The sequence below is a fragment of the Balaenoptera musculus genome, chromosome 12 (genome assembly GCF_009873245.2).
Source record: "Balaenoptera musculus isolate JJ_BM4_2016_0621 chromosome 12, mBalMus1.pri.v3, whole genome shotgun sequence".
NCBI classification, from domain to species: Eukaryota; Metazoa; Chordata; class Mammalia; order Artiodactyla; family Balaenopteridae; genus Balaenoptera; species Balaenoptera musculus.
The window spans coordinates 83,968,185-83,989,771 of NC_045796.1; the positions used below are offsets into that span (position 1 = coordinate 83,968,185).

The following is a 21,587-nucleotide window of genomic DNA, read 5'->3' on the forward strand; positions in this document are numbered from 1 at the left end:
TACTTCCACCGGGGATGTTATTCCACATCTGCATTAACACTTGGTGTTGGCAGTCTTTTAATTTTTGCCATTGTAGTGGGTGTGTGATGGTATGTTATTGCGGCTTTGATTTCTGTAATGACTGAGGATAGAGAACATCTTTTCATGTGCTAAATGATCATTCATCTTTCTTTGATTAAATGTCTGTTCAAATCTTTGGCCGGTTTTTAAATTGTCCCTAGATGTTATGCCTTAGATTTTTTTATTGAGCTGTAAGAATACTGTGTGTTCTCAATACAGGTCTTCGGTCACGTATTGGGATATTTTCTCCCACTTGGTGACTTAGTTTAAAATTTTTTAAACAGTATCTTTTGGAGAGTAGAAAATTTTAATTTTAATTAAGTCCAATTTGTGAATTGTTTAGGGTTCATATTTTTAGGACACGTCTAAGGAATCTTTGCCTACCCTGAGACCACAAAGAGTTTCTTTTTATTTTAAATGTATTTGACTGAAGTATAGTTGATTTACAATGTTGTGTTAATTACTGCTGTACAGCAGAATGACTCAGTTATACATATATATATACACTTTCTTTTTTATATTCTTTTCCATTATGGTTTATCACAGGATATTGAATATAGTTCCCTGTGCTGTACAGTAGGACCTTGTTGTTTATCCAGTCTATATATTATAGTTTGCATCTGATAACCCCAAATGCCCAATCCATCCTTCCCCCACCCCTCCACAAAGAGTTTCTTTTATATTTTCTTCTACAAGTTCTATAACTTAAGCTTTTGTGTTTATGTCCATGATTCCATTTTGAGTTAATGTCTATGAATATCGTGAGATACAGGGATGGAGGTTATTTCCCTTCCCCCCCGCCCGACCATAGATGTCCTTTTGTTCCAGCACAATGTGTTAAAGACTATCCTTTCCCCCACTGAGTTTTCTTGGCCTCTTAGTAAAAAAAAAAAAAAATCAATCAGGCATCTGTGGGAAGAATTTTTTTTTTAATTTTTCTTGCTTATTTGTACTGCTTTTAATTTTTTTCTTCACACACACACACTGTATTTTATTTTTACAATAGATAAATAGACTGACACCAAGCATTGTACATGGATGACCACAACAAAAGCAACAATGATTGCAATTACCAAACATGAAACACACTCATACTATGTCATAATATTGACATTCAGTCCAGTAATCCTCCACTGTAACAGCTCCTTTACTTTGCAGTGATAATTGATTTGTATATTCTTTGCCTCTGAGTCCTTGTGGGATTTTTTTTTTTAATTCAAACAGAAAGTCACAAAAATTATACTCATCCTCATCAGTTCACTCAGTCCCATGTAATTAATTTTTTTTTCATCTTGATCTTTTGTTAGCACTTTTACGAGTTCATCAGTTTTTCATTAGAGTTCTGAAAATGCTTATTCATTCAGTTCAGCAGTACAGTCAGTTACCAGAAACCTGTACTTGTCAGAGTCTTTTCCATGAATTCCTTGAAGATGAAACACTTTTATAGGAACATACTTGGAAAAGCATCAGGGTACACCCAGAACTGTCTGTAAATGAAAAAAGACTTAAAAATGACCACGGTTAAAGATTTGATGAAAGTTCATAGTAATGCAGTTGACAAGAAAATTAGTTATTTCTGAGATATACATTTTAAAGTAATAACTAGGATTATGACTTATAACATTATACCAGAACATATAACATTTTTAGAAATTTCATGTAATGTCTGAAACATTTATATTAACATATTTCCATACAAATAACCCAATGAAAGTTTAGTATTAGTTGTTTTGTTTGTTTGTTTGTTTTATACTGCAGGTTCTTATTAGTCATCAATTTTATACACATCAGTATATATATGTCAATCCCAATCGCCCAATTCAGCACACCACCATCCCCACCCCACAGCAGTTTTCCCCCCTTGGTGTCCATATGTCTGTTCTCTACCTCTGTGTCTCAATTTCTGCCCTGTAAACCAGTTCATCTGTACCATTTTTCTAGGTTCCACATACATGCGTTAATATACGATATTTGTTTTTCTCTTTCTGACTTACTTCACTCTGTATGACAGTCTCTAGATCCATCCACGTCTCAACAAATGACTCAATTTCGTTCCTTTTTATGGCTGAGTAATATTCCATTGTATATATGTACCACCTCTTCTTTATCCATTCGTCTGTTGATGGGCATTTAGGTTGCTTCCATGACCTGGCTATTGTAAATAGTGCTGCAATGAACATTCGGGTGCATGTGTCTTTTTGAATTACGGTTTTCTCTGGGTATATGCCCAGGAGTGGGATTGCTGAGTCATATGGTAATTATATTTTTAGTTTTTTAAGGAACCTCCATATTGTTCTCCATAGTGGCTGTATCAATTTACATTCCCACCAACAGTGCAAGAGGGTTCCCTTTTCTCCACACCCTCTCCAGCATTTGTTGTTTGTAGATTTTCTGATGATGCCCATTCTAACAGGAGTGAGGTGATACCTCATTGTAGTTTTGATTTGCATTTCTCTAATAATTAGTGATGTTGAGCATCTTTTCATGTGCTTCGTGGCCGTCTGTATGTCTTCTTTGGAGAAATGTCTATTTAGGTCTTCTGCCCATTTTTGGATTGAGGTGTTTGTTTCTTTAATATTGAGCTGAATGAGCTGTTTATATATTTTGGAGATTAATCCTTTGTCCGTTGGTTCGTTTGCAAATATTTTCTCCCATTCTGAGGGTTGTCTTTTCGTCTTGTTTATGGTTTCCTTTGCTGTGCAAAAGCTTTGAAGTTTCATTAGGTCCCATTTGTTTATTTTTGCTTTTATTTCCATTACTCTAGGAGGTGGATCAAAAAAGATCTTGCTGTGATTTATGTCAAAGAGTGTTCTTCCTATGTTTTCCTCTAAGAGTTTTATAGTGTCCAGTCTTACATTTAGGTCTCTAATCCATTTTGAGTTTATTTTTGTGTATGGTGTTAGGGAGTATTCTAATTTCATTCTTTTACATGTAGCTGTCTAGTTTTCCCAGCACCACTTATTGAAGAGACTGTCTTTTCTCCATTGTATATCTTTGCCTCCTTTGTCATAGATTAGTTGACCATAGGTGCGTGCGTTTATCTCTGGGCTTTCTATCTTGTTCCATTGATTTTTGTTTCTGTTTTTGTGCCAGTACCATATTGTCTTGATTACTGTAGCTTTGTAGTATAGTCTGAAGTCAGGGAGTCTGATTCCTCCAGCTCCGTTTTTTTCCCTCAAGACTGCTTTGGCTATTTGGGGTCTTTTGTGTCTCCATACAAATTTTAAGATGATTTGTTCTAGTTCTGTAAAAAATGCCATTGGTAATTTGACAGGGATTGCATTAAATCTGTAGATTGCTTTGGGTAGTATACTCATTTTCACAATGTTGATTCTTCCAATCCAAGAACATGGTGTATCTCTCCATCTGTTGGTATCATCTTTAATTTCTTTCATCAGTGTCTTATAGTTTTCTGCATACAGGTCTTTTGTCTCCCTAGGTAGGTTTATTCCTAGGTATTTTATTCTTTTTGTTACAATGGTAAATGGGAGTGTTTCCATAATTTCTCTTTCAGATTTTTCATCATTAGTGTATAGGAATGCAAGAGATTTCTGTGCATTAATTTTGTATCCTGCAACTTTACCATATTCATTAATTAGCTCTAGCAGTTTTCTGGTGGCAGTTTTAGGATTCTCTATGTATAGTATCATGTCATCTGCAAACAGTGACAGTTTTACTTCTTCTTTTCCAATTTCTGTTCCTTTTATTTCTTTTTCTTCTCTGATTGCTGTGGCTAGGACTTCCAGAACTATGTTGAATAATAGTGGTGAGAGTGGACATCCTTGTCTCGTTCCTGATCTTTGAGGAAATGCTTTCAGTTTTTCACCATTGAGAATGATGTTTGCTGTGGGTTTGTCATATATGGCCTTTATTATGTTGAGGTAGGTTCCCTCTATGACCACTTTCTGGAGAGTTTTTATCATAAATGGGTGTTGAATTTTGTCAAAAGCTTTTTCTGCATCTATTGAGATGATCATATGGTTTTTATTCTTCAATTTGTTAATATGGTGTATCACATTGATTGATTTGCATATATTGAAGAATCCTTGCATCCCTGGGATAAATCCCACTTGATCATGGTGTATGATCCTTTTAATGTGTTGTTGGATTCTGTTCCTAGTATTTTGTTGAGGATTTTTGCATCTATATTCATGAGTGATATTGGTCTGTAATTTTCTTTTTTTGTAGTATCTTTATCTGATTTTGGTATCAGGATGATGGTGGCCTCATAGAATGAGTTTGGGAGTGTTCCTTCCTCCACAATTTTTTGGAAGAGTTTGAGAAGGATGGGTGTTAGCTCTTCTCTAAATGTTTGATAGAATTCACCTGTGAAGCCATCTGATCCTGGACTTTAGTTTGTTGGAAGATTTTTAATCACAGTTTCAATTTCATTACTTGTGATTGGTCTGTGCATATTTTCTATTTCTTCCTGGTTCAGTCTTGGAAGGTTATATCTTTCTAAGAATTTGTCCATTTCTTCCAGGTTGTCCATTTTATTGGCATAGAGTTGCTTGTAGTAGTCTCTTAGGATGCCTTGTATTTCTGCGGTGTCTGTTGTAACTTCTCCTTTTTCATGTCTAATTTTATTGATTTGAGTCTTCTCCCTCTTTTTCTTGATGAGTCTGGCTGATGGTTTATAAATTTTGTTTATCTTCTCAAAGAACCAGCTTTTAGTTTTATTGATCTTTGCTATTGTTTTCTTTGTTTCTATTTCATTTATTTCTGCTCTGATCTTTATGATGTCTTTCCTTCTGCTAACTTTGGGTTTTGTTTCTTCTTCTTTCTCTAGTTCCTTTAGGCGTAAGGTTAGATTGTTTTTTTGAGATTTTCCTTGTTTCCTGAGGTAGGCTTGTATAGCTATAAACTTCCCTCTTGGAACTGCTTTTGCTGCATCCCATAGGTTTTGGATCGTCGTGTTTTCATTGTCATTTGTTTCTAGGTATTTTTGGATTTCCTCTTTGATTTCTTCAGTGATCTCTTGGTTATTTAGTAACGTATTGTTTAGCCTCCATGTGTTTGTCTTTTTTACGTTTTTTTCCCTGTAATTCATTTCTAATCTCATAGCATTGTGGTCAGAAAAGATGCTTGATATGATTTCAATTTTCTTAAATTTACTGAGGCTTGATTTGTGACCCAAGATGCGATCTATCCTGGAGAATGTTCCATGCACACTTGAGAAGAACGTGTAATCTGCTGTTTTTGGATGGAATGTCCTATAAATATCAATTAAATCTAACTGGTCTATTGTGTCATTTAAAGCTTGTATTTCCTTATTTATTTTCATTTTGGATGATCTGTCCATTGGTGTAAGTGAGGTGTTAAAGTTCGCCACTATTATTGTGTTACTGTCAATTTCCTCTTTTATAGCTGTTAGCAGTTGCCTTATGTATTGAGGTGCTCCTATGTTGGATGCATATATATTTATAATTGTTTTATCTTCTTCTTGGATTGATCCCTTGATCATTATGTAGTGTTCTTCCTTGTCTCTTGTAACATTCTTTATTTTAAAGTCTATTTTATCTGATATGAGTATAGCTACTCCAGCTTTCTTTTGATTTCCATTTGCATGGAATATCTTTTTCCATCCCCGCACTTTCAGTCTGTGTGTGTCCCTAGGTCTAAAGTGGGTATCTTGTAGACAGCATATATATGGGTCTTGTTTTTGTATCCATTCAGCAAGCCTGTGTCTTTTGGTTGGAGCATTTACTCCATTCACGTTTAAGGTAATTATCGATACGTATGTTCCTATGACCATTTTCTTAATTGTTTTGGGTTTGTTTTTGTAGGTCCTTCTCTTCTCTTGTGTTTCCCACTTAGAGAAGTTCCTTTAGCATTTGTTGTAGAGCTGGTTTGGTGGTGCTGAATTCTCTTAGCTTTTGCTTGCCTGTAAAGCTTTTGATTTCTCCATCAAATCTAAATGAGATCCTTGCTGGGTAGAGTAATCTTGGTTGTAGGTTCTTCCCTTTCATCACTTTAAGTATATCATGCCACTCCCTTCTGGCTTGTAGAGTTTCTGCTGAGAAATCAGCTGTTAACCTTATGGGAGTTCCCTTGTATGTTGTCATTTTTCCCTTGCTGCTTTCAATAATTTTTCTTTGTCTTTAATTTTTGCCACTTTGATTACTATGTGTCTCGGTGTGTTTCTCCTTGGGTTTATCTTGTATGGGACTCTCTGCGCTTCCTGGACTTGGGTGGCTATTTCCTTTCCCATGTTAGGGAAGTTTTCAACTATAATCTCTTCAAATATTTTCTCTGGCCCTTTCTCTCTCTCTTCTCCTTCTGGGACCCCTATAATGTGAATGTTGTTGCGTTTAATGTTGTCCCAGAGGTCTCTCAGGCTGTCTTCATTTCTTTTCATTCTTTTTTCTTTATTCTGTTCCGCAGCAGTGAATTCCACCATTCTGTCTTCCAGGTCACTTATCCGTTCTTCTGCCTCAGTTATTCTGCTACTGATTCCTTCTAGTGTAGTTTTCATTTCAGTTATTATATTGGTCATCTCTGTTTGTTTGTTCTTTAATTCTTCTAGGTCTTTGTTAATCATTTCTTGCATCTTCTCAATCTTTGCCTCCATTCTTATTCCAAGGTCCTGGATCATCTTCACTATCATTATTCTGAATTCTTTTTCTGGAAGGTTGCCTATCTCCACTTCATTTTGTTGTTTTTCTGGGGTTTTTTCTTGTTCCTTCATCTGGTATATAGCCCTCTGCCTTTTCATCTTGTCTATCTTTCTGTAAATGTGGTTTTTGTTCCACAGGCTGCAGGATTGTAGTTTTTCTTGCTTCTGCTGTCTGCCCTCTGGTGGTTGAGGCTATCTAAGAGGCTTGATGGGAGGCTCTGGTGGTGGGTAGAGCTGACTGTTGCTGTGGCGGTCAGAGCTCCGTAAAACTTTAATCCACTTGACTGTTGATGGGTGGGGCTGGGTTCCCTACCTGTTGGTTGTTTTGCCTGAGGCAACCCAACACTGTAGCCTACCCGGGCTCTTTGGTGGGGCTAATGGCAGACTCTGGGAGGGCTCACGCCAAGGAGCACTTCCCAGAACCTCCGCTGCCAGTGTCCTTGTCCCCACGGTGAAACAGAGCCAGCCCCTGCCTCTGCAGGACACCCTCCAACACTAGCAGGTAGGTCTGGTTCAGTCTCCCCCAGGGTGACTGCTCCTTCCCCCGGGTCCCAATGCTCACACTATTCTGTGCGCCCTCCAAGAGTGGGGTCTCTGTTTCCCCCAGTCCTGTCGAAGTCCTGCAGTCATTTCCCACTAGGCTTCAAAGTCTGATTCTCTATGAATTCCTCCTCCCGTTGCCAGACCCCCAGGTTGGGAAGCCTGACGTGGGGCTCAGAACTTTCACTCCAGTGGGTGGACTTCTGTGGTATAAGTGTTCACCAGTCTGTGAGTCACCCACCCAGCAGTTATGGGATTTGATTTTACTCTGATTGCGCCCCTCCTACCGTCTCATTGTGGCTTCTCCTTTGTCCTTGGACGTGGGGTATCCTCCTTGGTGAAGTCCAGTGTCTTCCTGTCGATGATTGTCCAGCAGCCAGTTGTGATTCTGGTGCTCTTGCAAGAGGGAGTGAGAGCACGTCCTTCTACTCCGCCATCTTGGTTAATCCTCCGGGAGGAATTATTTTGAACTGTCGAATCTCTTCTGTTTACCGAAGTGTCTGTCTTTACACTGACACCGCAGTGTCTTGATTACTGTAGCTGTACGATAGGCAGAGCCCGGCCAGCTCCTCCCAGACGTTCTGTACCAGGATTCACAGTCATGTGCCTTCAAGCAAGTGACATAATTAAGTGAAGCTGGCCATGTGTGAGCAGTATTGCTTTTTTTGTATTAAAACTTGAAGGACTAAAACTTCAGCCTGATTTATTTTCATTTACTAAGGTTTTTAATTACGTCCCTTTCCCGTATATTTCTCATGGTTGCTATTATTTCTAAGGGCATCTTTTGTACACATGCTTTGCGTATTAAATATACAGGAGCAGTCCTCGTTCCCATCCATATAACCGTGCTCCATCCCTGTGTACTTGAATGCGGGGCCCATTTGGTCTGTTTTCCTGTTGCCCACTTTGGAGAGAGGACCATCCCCCATGACAGCACAGACTGGTAGACTCGGCTTTGGGGCTGTGATAGGGATGGTGGGGGGGGCCTGCGGGGAGCAGGGGAGGGCTGGCCTGGTGCTGCTGGAAGGGACATAGCCCTTGACGCCACTGTCGCCGTAAAGGAATCCAGCCCAGTGTGCCACATCTTCAAAGAGGCCGGACATCTTTGGGTGTTAACACATCTCTGTTTAAAATGCAAAAACTTTTGCAGACCAAACCAACCTTTCCTGTAGGGCCACGTATGGCCAAATGCTCCAGCTGTGACCTCTGGTCTGCACAGTAAATAAGGGCAGAGAAAGTGAGTGAAAACTTGACCCCAGGCTAGAGATTGAGTCTGCATCATACCCGACAGGGCTGGACAGAGAAGGAATAGTCACCTTAGGTGCTTTGAAAAGGGATTTTTTAAAATAATAGACTTTTGTTGTTGTTGTTTTGCATTGGGTCTTCGTTGCTGCACGTGGGCTTTCTCTAGTTGCGGCGAGCGGGGGCTACTCTTCATTGATGTGTGCGGGCTTCTCATTGCGGTGGCTTCTCTTGTTGCAGAGCACAGGCTCTAGGTGCGTGGGCTTCAGTAGTTGCAGCACACAGCCTTCAGTAGTTGCAGCACGCAGGCTCAGTAGTTGCAGCACATGGGCCCTAGAGCACCTGGGCTTTAGTAGTTGTGGCATGCGGGCTCAGTAGTTGTGGCTCGCGGGCTCAGTAGTTGTGGTGCACAGGCTTAGTTGCTCCGCGGCATGTGGGATCTTCCCAGACCAGGGCTCGAACCCATGTCCCGTGCATTGGCAGGCAGATTCTTAACCACTGCGCCACCAGGGAAGCCCCTCTATTTTTAATACAGTTTTAGATTTACAGAAGAACTGAGAAAATACTAGAAAGTTCCCGTACACCTCACACCCAGTTTCCACTGTTGATATTATACATTGATATTTATATGTTACATGTGTTATAATGAATGAATCAGTATTAGCTAAAGTCAGTTCTTTATTCACATGTCCTTAGTGTTTACTACCTGGTGTCCTTTTTCTGTTCCAGGATCCTATTCTGGGCACCACATTGCGTTTAGTCATCATGTCTCTATAGGTTCCTCTTTGGCTGGGACAGTTTCTCCGATTTTCCTTATTTTTGATGACCTTGGCAATTTGGAAGAGTCCTGGTCAGGTATATTGTAGCATGCCACTCTGTTGGAGTTTTTCTGAGGTTTTTCTCATGATTAGAATGTGGTTATGGGCTTGGGGAAAGAAAAGTGCCATTTTCATAATATCAGGTCAAAGGTACATACTCTCAGCATTAGTTTATAGCTCACATTGTTCTGGCTCTGGCCGCTGGGAGCTCTTTCAGTTGGCTGTGTTCTTTTCACGGACCCTCAGCAATGTGGGTTTGTGTGAGGTCTTTGTTTACTTTATAAAGCCCTCCTTACTTTCTGGCACTACAGGATGATTTAGGCTCATATTGTTTATTTTCCATCTCTGTCCTAGCATCGGCCATTTCTCCAAGGAGCCCTGGTTCCTTTTATTAGAAAGAACCTAAAGCAACCATACCCCAATAAAAATTAATTTAGAAAAAAGGAAAGAACGAAAGAAAGGGAGGAAGGAAGGAAAGAAAAGGAAAGGAAAGAAAAGAACCACACAGGTTAGAAAACACCACAGAGGGAAAGTGCCATTTTCAGCACAGCACATCAAGGGTGCATACTGTCAACATGACTTAAAACTGTGCATGGTAACTTTGAGGTTCCTCCACTGTAAAGTTTCTTCCATACTGTTGTCTCTAGAATGAAATTACTATGCAGCCCACACCCAAGGAGTGGGGAGTTAGCTCTACCTCCTTGGGTGGGAGGAGGGTTACCTACATTCATTATTTGGAATTCTTCTTGCACGGGAAGTTTGTGTATTCCCCATTGGCTTATTTATTCAAGCATTTGTTTATATACTTCGATCATATTGGTGTTTGGTGTTTATTTTCTACTTTAGTCTGTAATCTAATTTTGTTGCTCAAATTGTTCCAGCTTTGGCTATTTGGTAGACTCCCGTGGGCCTTTTTGTATGCCCCCATCAATGTGTGTTTTTGTGTGTGTGTTTTTGAGTGCTTCCTTACTTTCTGGCTCTAAAGATACCCCGGGATCATCTTGTATAGTTTCTGCCCCAGCCCTGGAATCAGCTGCTTCTCCGAGTAGCTCTGGTTCCCTTTATTAGAGCACAGTGTTAGGAACCAAGATCTGGGGCCAGGTGGGCTCATTGCTGCTGGAGTGTCACTGCTTCTAGGCCCCCTCAGCTGACAGAGCAAGGAAGTAGGTGTGTGTACTGACCAACATGTGTATGCACACATATCTATGCATATAACCATCTCTGTATCAAGCTAAACATGAGTTCATGCTGATGTCTCCAACACTCATCCGTAACCACATGGATGGCGCTAGCCTTCTCTTTTGCTTATCGGTAAGTTCTCACTCCAATGGAGAGAAACCTGGCTCCCAGCAGCCACTGTCCAAAATGGATCTATTTTTTATTAAGGAATGCAGTGGAACGCTCCTGTCCAGGGCCTGGAGCACTTGAGTTGCTTTCTTCCTGGAAGGTCTTTGTTCTTCCTCTCCGCAGTGGTCAGTGCTTCTCATGCTTTAGACTTCGCTCAGGTCAATGTCCTCAGGGAAGCCTCAGCCGGTCCCAGATCAGGTCAAAGCCTCTGCAACATGCCTCATGGCACCATCTGCTTCCCTTACAGCCCTGATTATCAGCATCGACTTTAAGTAGCTCATCTTGCAGTTGGTTGTGTTGCTGCTTTTTCTTTTCCGGAATGTTGGCTTCGTAGGCAAGGACCTTGTCTGACCTGCTCAGGGGCTAGCACTGGACACACGTTAGGTATATGATCAGTATTTCGTGAAAAGATACAAGAGGTATGGAAGAAATGTGAGGCATGGTCTTCTAGGTCTTCTACCCAGTGACACAGGAGAAGAGTTGAGAATATAACATTAGGGACGTTTCTGCTTCTAGAATTCTTAGCTCCTTTAAGTAATTAGCTTCTGCCCCTCAGAAGTTCATGCTCTGGAAATGGTTGTGTATGGAAATCAAAAAAAAAAAAAATCCAGGGCAATGTACAGTTACGTGAAGGACACTGTGTGGAGTGAATAGCACTGAGCCAAGTAACAATTAGTTGAGGGAAATGGATGCTGAATCAGATGCAAGAGAGAAAGCAGGCATGATGTTAATTTTCAGACTTGTTCCACAGAAAATGTATGGGTGTGTTGGATCATATAAACGTAGCTAGCTTCTGTGTTGGAAAATACCAGATGTTTATGCACAATAATATTGGAAAAGACCCTGCGCTCCAAGTCCTCACTCTGTGCTCCATCATATTTGCACTGCTCTTTCCTTTCCGTCTTTAGCTCACTGGATCCTGCCCCACTGAGGGTGACTTTTTTTGTTTTGGGTTTGGGGTGTTTTTTTTTGCCACTGAAATTATTAGTTTAAAAAGGAGGATACCAAATGTAAACTTCTTTATTGTAATTCTGCTCCTTGAGGTTGCCTATGGCATTTTATATTTCCTAAGATCAAGGAGTTTGTTCATTTCCCTTTGGAAAAAATAAAACAAGATTTCACCTACTGGTAGGTCTTAAAGGAAGCTAAAAGGCATTTGTTTAACTTTTTCTGTTTTACTCTAAGGGCATTCTGATGATCACATACGTGTGATCTTCTGAAACGTTCCAGTCATGGAACGCTGGCCGCTAGCCGTCTCCCAGAGAGGGGCCAAAGCCATGCAGCTTAAAGCTGCAGGAAAAACGTTGGCTAAAGAAACAGGAGCGGGTTGTTGGTAAGAATCACCAGACCCAGGAGTGCACAGCAGTTCCCTGCCGACCTGCTTTCCTGGAGAAGATGCAGACAGACCGGCACCACCTGCCCTGGGGGGAGTTTAAAAGGCATGTAGCCTGGAGGAGCATGGAGATGTACCACATGCATCTCGTGGTCCTTTTGGCCATTGGATCTGCCTGTGATTTGGGCTTGTGAGTCCTATCCACTTCACCGGGGGTCACAGCGGGAGGAGTAAGTGACAGAGTATGACTCTAGCGTTGAATAAATAGGAAGAGGATGCCTTTGGGGGCCGGAACTGGTCCTAATATTGTCCTATCAATACGTGAATTGCTTCCTCTTCATCTTAACATCCAGTGCTTTACTCCTCAGTTTTAGACCCGAGCTCACACCGGGCACCGGAAGATGTGTCTGTGACGTAACTGCTGTTTTGTGCTAAGAAAGTAACAAAGCTTTTAAATATGGAGAATATTTTAGTTATAGGGAAGTGCTTTGACTTTTAATAGTAACAGTCATTGTTACGTTTCCCCCTCTCAGAAAAGAAGGAGGCTGCTTAGGAATCCTTAAAGAGCATAGATGGAGAGAAAAGGACACAGGACAAAGGATGGATCCCAGGGGTGACGAGCAGAAGTTCTGTAAACGGCTGTGCTATTTTCCTTTGAAATGCCGGGCACACTCTGTGTAGTGTAGTGGTCATGTGCCGAGGGGCTGTGTGTCTAACTCTGGAATGAAGGATTCCACACTGAATCTCAGAGCCGTGCATACACGGCAGGGGCATCTGGATCTTTCTGAAGTTTTAAACTACAGTCATCCCTAGGTATCCATGGGAAATTGGTTCCAGGACCCGCTGGGGGTACCAAAATCCAAGTCCCATCGGATTTTAGTACCTGCCCAAGTCCCGTCCTGAGCCCTCTGTATCTGCAGGTTCCGCATCTGCAGATTCAACCAACCGCGGATAGTGTAAAGGATGTGGAACCCGCGGATGTGACGGGCTGCCTGTATTTAAATGACAGACTTTTAAAAATGTAGCATACTTGGAAACATAATCCTGCCACATCACCTGCATTCAAATAGTCATTGCATTTCCTTTAGCACCCGACCCTCTGAAAAAATAAAACATGAACAAATGTTCACTCTGAGCTGCTCTCAGAAATTTGGAGCATGCTAAATAAAACCTACATGTTCTAGCATGAAACTGGCACAGAAGCGTGAAGTGTTGCTTCTTTGATGCATCTCATTACCCGGAACCCTAGGCCAATCTGTAGTCTGTGGGGAAAATCCTACGTGTCTTTCACGGCCCTACTTAAGTGAAGAGCCAGGCACCAAACACGTCTGGCCATGTTTGCTTTTCCCAGTAGGAGCACTCCCACAGTTCTGTGTGTTCTCCTCTGTAAGGGAATTTCTCTTTTCCTGTTTCCCCTTTCCTTCTGTTCTTTTCCTGTCTGTCCTCCTCTTGCCTGTGAGGTGCCCCTTCACAACACAGCATCCTGATTGCTTGCTACATGTGGCTCAGGTCTCAGGTACCACGTGGTGCTTACACACTTATCAAGAATGTTTGGGCACCTGCTGTATGCAGGCACAACCTATGCATTCTCAAGAGGTTACCCAGGTCTGAGATGAGGTCTGCTTACCAGCTTTTCAGATGTGAAAATTTAGTGCGCCAGGAAAAAGCAGTTTAGGAGCTGAAAAACCATAGGCATTTTAAGGAAATATCAAAAAAAGGACACAGCACTATTTTCAGTACCTTGTTAGATACAAGGCCATTCTGTCACTGTAAGAAAACCATGTACTAGATTTAACTTGGTTTCTCAGTATGTTTGGCATATTTGAGATATCAAACCAAAAAATGGCAATTTTTCATTTTCTGCAGTGTGTGAGGGAACAGGGGTGGAGTGAGTTGAGGAGAGGGCTGTATTTTTGTGAAATTTTTAATAAAATTTCTGGCTTTTTTCCCACCTATGGCAAAGATCTAGGACACAAAAGCATTAAATGTTAATACTGATTCAAAATTAAATCTCCAAAACCTTGCTGAGAGAAATGAAAGATCTAAATAACTGGAGAGAGAGAGACTATGTTCATGGATTAGAAGACTCCATATTGCTACGTTGTCAGTCCTCACTGAATTGTTATATAGATTTGATGCAGTCCTGATCAAAATTTGCCAGAATTTACAGACTGACTCTGAAACTCATATGGAAATAGTCAAAACAACTCTGATGAAGAAGAACAGAGATGGAGGACTCACACCACCTGGTTACAGCGGTTGTCATAAAACCACAGTAAATCAAAACAGTGTGGTATTAGCATTAGATCACCAAGTAGACCAGTGGGTCAGGGAGAACGTCCAGAAGTAGACTCACACGTATGTGGCCACTGACTTTTGACAAAGGTACAAAGGCTGTTCTGTAGTTCTGGGACAATTAGCTACAGTTGGAACAATTGGATATCCACGTGCAAAAAAAGAAGAAGAAGAATTTCAGTCCCTCACATCACATACACAAAATTAACTCAAAATAGATCATAATTAAATATAAGACCTAAATCCATAATAACTTCTAGAAAGGAGAAGAAAACTGTGGGTTAGGCAACAATATCTCAGATATGACACCAACAGCATTATTCATGAAGAACAAATGGATGCACTGGACTTCATCAACATTAAAAGTGTCTATCCTTCCAAAGATGAGCCATATCTCCCAAGAGGGAGGAGATATAGGTATACATATAGCTGATTCACTTCGTTGTACAGCAGAAACTAACACAACACTGTAAAGTAACTATACCCCAATTAAGAAAAGAAAGAAAAGAAGAGATGAGCCACAGACAAGGAGAAAATATTTATGTCACATATCTGAGAAAAGGATTTGTATGCAGACTATATAAATACCTCTCAAAACACAATAGGAAAGAAATAAACAATTTTAAAAGTAGGCAAAAGATTGGAACAAATACTTCACCAAAGAAGCAATGCCATATGGCTTATAAGCACATGAAAAAATACTCAACATAATGAGTCATTAGGAAAATGCAAACTAAAACCACAGTGACATACTACTAATACCTATTAGAATGGCTAAAATGAAACACCAGCCACACCAAGTCTTGGTGAGGATGTGGAGTGATTGGAACTCTCACTGCTGGCGGGATTGTAAAACGGTACAACCACTTTGGAAAATAATTTGGCAGTTTCTTAAAAAGTTAAATGTACCCGTACCATGTGATCTAGGCATTCCACTCTTAGGTATTTATCCAAAAATAATGAAGTTTGCATAGACTCATACACTGATGTTCATAACGGCTTCATCTGTAATATCCAGAGGCTTGAAAAAACCCAAAAGTCCGTCAATAGGTAAATGGATTTAAAAAAACAAAACAAGACTGTGGCACACCCATACATCCATGCAATAGAATACTACTCAGCAATGGGAAGGAATGAACTGCTGATACACATTGTAGCCTGCCTGAATCTCCATATCGTTATTCTAAGTGAAAGAAGCCAGATTAAAAAAAAACAGTATATACCATATGATTCCATTCATATAAAATTCTGTGGAGATCAGCGGTTGCCTGGGGTTAGGGGATGTGGAGAACGTAAGAGGGATGGCTTTAAAAAACAGCACAAGGAAACTTTGGGGTTATGGATATGTTTATTATCTTCATTTTGGCCATGTGTTCATGGCCATTTACATAGGTCAAAGTGTATCAAATTTTATGCTTAAAAACATGCATTTTATCCTTTCAGGGGTCCCTAAGACTGCCCACATGCTTGGTGATTTACTGGGACCCCTAGCACCCAGAATGTATTGTCCTTGTGGAAAGGATGTGTCACCGGGATGCAGTAAGGATCCGTAGGCACATCAGTGAGGGAAAGACATGAGGAAGGGTCTGGAGGAATCCGTGTGCCACTTCCTGTGTCCGCTGCCCCCCATGAGGGACCGCAGAGCACACCTTCCCTCCAGCAGCAAAGCTGTAACTATGGAGGTACAGTGGTTATGTCCACTGAAACCCATTTCAGTTTCAGGGTTTTTACTGGGGGCTGGTCACATAGGCACCTCTGCCCACCAGTATTTCAGATGCCCAAAAAGAAAACGTGTTCAGTGGCCCAGGCGGGCAAAACAACCTTATCAACGTAGGAACTGCTTCAAAAGCCAGATTCCCAGGTGCCAGCCAAGGGCCAGCTTATAAGCAGGCTTTTCTGAAAATCATAGTCTCAGGACTGTTAATTCTTTTCTGTAGTCAGTTATACCTCAGTAGCATTTTTCGTTTTTTCAGTAGCACTTTTTTTAAAAATTTAAGTTAGTATGGGCTAGCACAAGGCATTGGTGATTAATTTACTGAAAAAGTGATAGACTGTAAAAAACAGTCATTTCAGATTTGTGGAAGACCAATAGAATGGGATCTTCGTTACCTGGATTGCTTCATGCTCTAAAATCTGCTCTTTGGAGTGAAGTGGGATATTAATAAATAAGTAAAGTTGGGATACTTGCTAAATGGGAGCTTCGAGTTATATTTTCATTAATACAGTAGTATAACTTTTAATTTGAATTGTACTTGAAAATCTTTGCCAAGAATATAATTTTTCTTCCTTTCATTAAATAATTCCTTGATTGATAACCTTTATTTTAATCATTGGTTAACTGACCATGACCCAGTTCTATAGCAAATAAAAGGTCGAGCATTGGTGTTGAAATTATAACGATCCCAACAACGGGTCCGCCTGGTGCAGCGGTGAGGCACACCCAGCTGGGAGAGTAGACACTGCTGAGATCCAGCCTGTGTTTTGATGGCCAAGCCAGGGGCCCCGGCATGGGTGTGTCCACCTGAGAAAGGGGCAGCTCTTTCTAGTTTGCAGAAAGGCGCCACTTGGGCTGACTTGGCCCCAGCACGTGTCCCAGAAGGAGGTGGTGGTGACCATGATGGTTTTCCCCCAAAGTGCTACCTGCTAGAGGCCAGCTTTGATAGCAACGTGTCTTTGTTTGTTTTTGCTTTTTTTGTTTTTTAATTTGTATTGGAGTATAGTTGCTTTACAATGTTGTGTATCAACATGTCTTTCCCCTTAAAGAAATCCAGGAGATAACTTCCGGTTGAGGGCTGTCTTTAAGAGCATGTACCTGGCGAGGACCAGAGATTCCAGCCGCCCGTGTGGGCCTTTCCTCTCTAATTTGGCCCGATCGCCTTTGAAAGGCAGGCGAATTTAGGGGACATTTTTCCTTCTGTCAGTCCGGAGGGCGCCTGGTGTCTGTTCTGTATCTGGATCCCGTTATGAATGTCCCCAGACAAGATCTCTCTGTGTCTGTAACAGTAAAAAAAAAATCAGAGACAGGCAACCCCTGTGGCTCCTCTGAGAGGAATTGCTGCTCTTGCTGAGTAATAAGGTTCCCTAAGGAGCAGTCAGCCTCCTCGCTTACGGAGGGACCGAGCGTAGCTGAAGATCCAGCTTTGAGACAGATAGACAGTATTTGATGGTCACAGCTCAGCTTCCAACGAGCGATGTTCGGACGTGGACCCACTTTATCTCTCAGCCCTGAGCCCCTGGCCGAGTCCGTGACAGCACAGGGCAGTGGCACCAGGCAGCCACATGGCAGGGAACCGGGGAACAGTCTGCCAGCAGGAGGGTTCTGGTTCCGCTCGGAAACCTTCACCTTTCAGAAATCTCCACTCCCCCCGTTTCTGCTGTGGCTCACATTCCTTTCCTCGTTCAGGTTCCTTCCCCTAAGGAAGCTTCAACTACATCTCTTTGCCCTTTTGTAGATGCGAACAACGCGCAAGGTCTCTGTGTGGCCAGTGGGCCTGGTTGGCGGGCGGCGCTATGAACGTCCGTTGGTGGAAAACGGGAAGGTCGTCGGCTGGTACACCGGCTGGAGAGCAGACAGGCCTTTTGCCATCGATATGGCAGGTGAGCGCGTAGATCGTGGGGTTTGCTCCGGCCGGGTTGTTCCCGCCAGCCCCCCCCACCCCCCGTGTGTAACTGGACTGCAGGCAGGACGCTTTGAGAGACCGCTTTGGTTAAACCCTACATTGTGTTATGTTCAGCAGATGAACTGTTTAAACCTTCAAAGCAGGCTGGTTGGGTGATTCAAGGGGAAATTGATTTGGGGAGTGATTAGGAAACACTCATTCCATTCCATTTGTCACCTGTCCTCGCAGCCATCCCTTCATCCAGGTGCTGGGCTGGGCGGCGGGGAGCTGGGCGGTGAGGAACAGACCTGGCCCCGGCCTCCCAGGGCTCTACAGCCTGCACCTGTCCATGCCTCGCTCTACAAGTCCGACTGGTTGTAATGTTTCACATGCGTACTGATAAATTTAACAGTGATATGGTATAGGCAGGCTAATCATTTTGATGCTTATTGATACATTTAAGAGTGAAAATATAAAAATTGGATTACTGGTTTTTCAAACAGGTATTAATGTTGAGTATACCTGTCTTTCAAAGTTTTTACTCTCTGACCAACCAACTAAATTGAATAAAACCTACTGTAGACCACAAATTCTAAAATGCTGCTTTATCATAAAGTGACTCATTCTCTGGGGGTTATATAAAATGATGCCTGTGATAACTGTGGAACGATGCGGTTTGAAACATGAGTCTTTGGAGGCAAAAGAGAAAAAAAATCGCTAAAATCACTGATGTCTGTAACCTAGAAGATGAAGGCAGAGAAGCTTCAAAATTGATCTCATCCATCTCAGCGCCGAAACAGAGCTCTGTCTGCCTGCCAGCCTGTGCGTGGCCAGTCTTTTTGTGTGCTATTTCCCAGCTGTAGTCAGAAGCACTGCTCGGAATTGTGATGGGATGGAGGCTGTGTTCTGACTGGCTTCATCACGTTTATTCTGACAATACTGTAAATTTGAGGGAGCGAGGTTATGAAGAGCGCTAGAAGTAAAAGCTGCTGGGGAAGGCTTTGGGGATGGCCGGTCTGCTGCCCCACTTCATGGGAGAAGACCAACTAGGGTATTTTAACTCAACATTTAACAGCATTTCCTGAGTGCCAACTTTGCGGGATTGTGTGTCATGGTCTCTGACCCAAGGATGGTCTAGATCTCTGACCCTTCCCCTCCCCCTCCCAGGCCCCCTCCTTCCGTCCTGACCTCTCTGTCCGTCTTCCAACCCAAGCCTTATTCCTCGGTCCCCAGTTCTTGCAGCCACGGAGCTGAGCTGGCATCTCAACCAAAGAATCTTCCTGAAGGCACACAGACAGGCAGGTCAGCTGTATTTGGAAGGTGACGAGGATTCTCAAAAGAGGTGTCGCCTCAATCAAGTCTGAAACTATAAGGCCGACCATAACGTGTCTTGAAAATCAAGTTTTTTGCTGCTCAGAAGTGTTAAGTGTGAGCAGAAATCTTGAGGAACATTAGGCAACATCTTGTGCTTCTCTGGGACTTGGTTTCTTCGTGTAGAATGAGGCAGTAGCGTGAATGACCACTGAGGTCTTCGCTAATGAATTCTTCCTTTCCCTGGCTTCCCATCTTGGGAAGCTCAAAGAAAAGTCCAGGTCCGTGGATTCTAAGCGAGGGTGTGACTGCTAACGCAGCCAGCCGGCAGATGTTTGGTCCTTATGGCCCCCAGGAGTTCAAGTCTCCCACATGGGATCTCTGCCCATCACCCTTCAAGCTAACTTCAAGGTGAGGGTAACATAGATACGTCTTTCTGGATTTTGCTGTAAGAACTTTATGCAGATGATCAAGTATCCAGTAAACCCATCGAGTATTTTGCATTGTTCCCCCCAGAATTTGGATCCAAATAGATATATCTAAAATTCAAGAAAGGCACATGGGTTTTGTGAATTAGGCCTGACTGGTGACAAGATATTTGATACTCGTTCACTGCCAGAATCTCTGGGAAACTTTTCTCCATGACATGACTGATGTTTGGATTTTTTAAAGCACTTTAATATATTTTCAAAGCATAATATAAGACCTATTGTAAAATATGATTTGCTTGTTTTTATTAATTATCCTTATTTTAAAATAGGAATAAAATTTCTGTCTCAAAGAAAACAACTTTTGAAACGCTGAATTATTTTCTTTACACGTGAATTTGCTTTGCAAATTAGTTTTCAGTAAATTATTGATATTTTTGGAAGCCTTTAAGTGAGAGGGATTTGGTTGATAAGAAAGATCTGACTTTGAGCAGTTTGTTCTCATTCTAAAACTTGAAATTTTACAGCTTTGTTTAGATTCCATATGATTCATTTATTCTTAGTGGGAAGAGAGAACGGGCCTTTTGGATGTTCATGTACAAATGGTACTTCCCACCTCATTTTCAAGAGACACACACAGACACACATACACTCACAATCTCTAGAGAGTAGAAAGCTGGAAGCCCATTTCCCTGCTGTACCCAGGAAAGCCTGAGGATCACTGCTTTAAAAGTGGTTCTGATGGTTGAGTGAGGGGACTGCATTGGAGCCTGCGTCTCGCTTGGACTGCCACAAACTGATTAAAAAACATGAAACTGACAGCCTCATGGGGACCTAGCTCTGCCCTCCAGCGGGCAAGCACCAGCCTGGAGGCCCACACGGTATGTGCAGCCAACCATGTGAGAATGCTACCCCGCCCTCCAGCAGGCCTGCATCCCTGCAAGAGCAACGGCCTCGCAGCCAACCAGGCCAGGGCCCAGGCCCGCTACCATCACACCCACAGTAGCCAGCCCGGCCACAGCAGAAGGATGCATGCAGCCCACAGGGGGGGCACCCCTAAAGCATGTAACTCTGTAGATGAGAGGGGAAGGGGCTGCTGGGCTTCATAGGACATCTTCTGCATGAGGCCACTTCCCCAGGATTGGGAAATGTAACTGACCCACCTAACACATAAAAGCAAACAAAATTGGGCAAAATGAGGAGACAGAGGAATATGTTCCAAATGAAGGAACAAGATAACCTCAGAAAAAGAACTAAACAAAGTAGAGATAAGCAATTTACCTGATAAAAAGTTCAAGGTGATAATTATAAACATGCTCACCAAACTTAGGAGAGGAATGAATGAACATGGTGAGAATTTCAACAAGGAGCTAGAAAATATAAATAAGAATGAAACAGAATTTAAGAATACATAACTGAAATAAAAAAATACACTAGGAGGAATCAACAGTAGATTAGATGATATAGAGGAACAGATCAGTGATCTGGAAGACAGAGTAGTGGAAATCAACCAAGCTGAATAGAGAAAAGGAAAAAGAATTTTAAAAATTAGGATAGTTTAAGAGATCTCTGGAACAACATCAAGTGTACTAACATTTTCATTATAGGGGTGCCAGAAGGAGAAGAGAGAGAGAAAGGGGCAGATAACTTATTTGGAGAAAAAAATAGCTGAAAACTTTCCTAACCTGGGGAAGGAAACAGATATCCAGGTCCAGGAATCACAGAGAGTCCCAAAAGAGGTGAACCCAATGAGGTCCACACCAAGACACCTTATAATCAAAATGGCAATTATTAAAGAGAGAATCTTAAAAGCAGCAAAAGCAACTAGTTAAATGCAAGGGAATAAGACAGTCAGCTGTCTTTTTAGCAGAAACTCTGATGGCCAGTAGGGAGTAGCCGTACATATGCAAAGTGATGAAAGGAAAAAACCTCCAACCAGGAATACTCTACCTGACAAGGTTATCATTCAGATTGAAAAGATGGAGTTTTAAAGGTAAG

General features: G+C 41.9%; 1 protein-coding gene across 1 annotated transcript in view; it reads left to right on the top strand.

The window, feature by feature from the left end:
* The window catches only part of B3GAT2 (beta-1,3-glucuronyltransferase 2), a 78,095-nt gene that overhangs the window by 22,533 nt on the left and 33,975 nt on the right, over window positions 1–21,587 (top strand). The window contains exon 2 of the mRNA XM_036871270.1: window positions 17,704–17,848. Within this exon, the coding sequence (XP_036727165.1) occupies window positions 17,704–17,848 (145 nt within the window). The remainder of the gene's footprint in view (window positions 1–17,703; window positions 17,849–21,587) is intronic.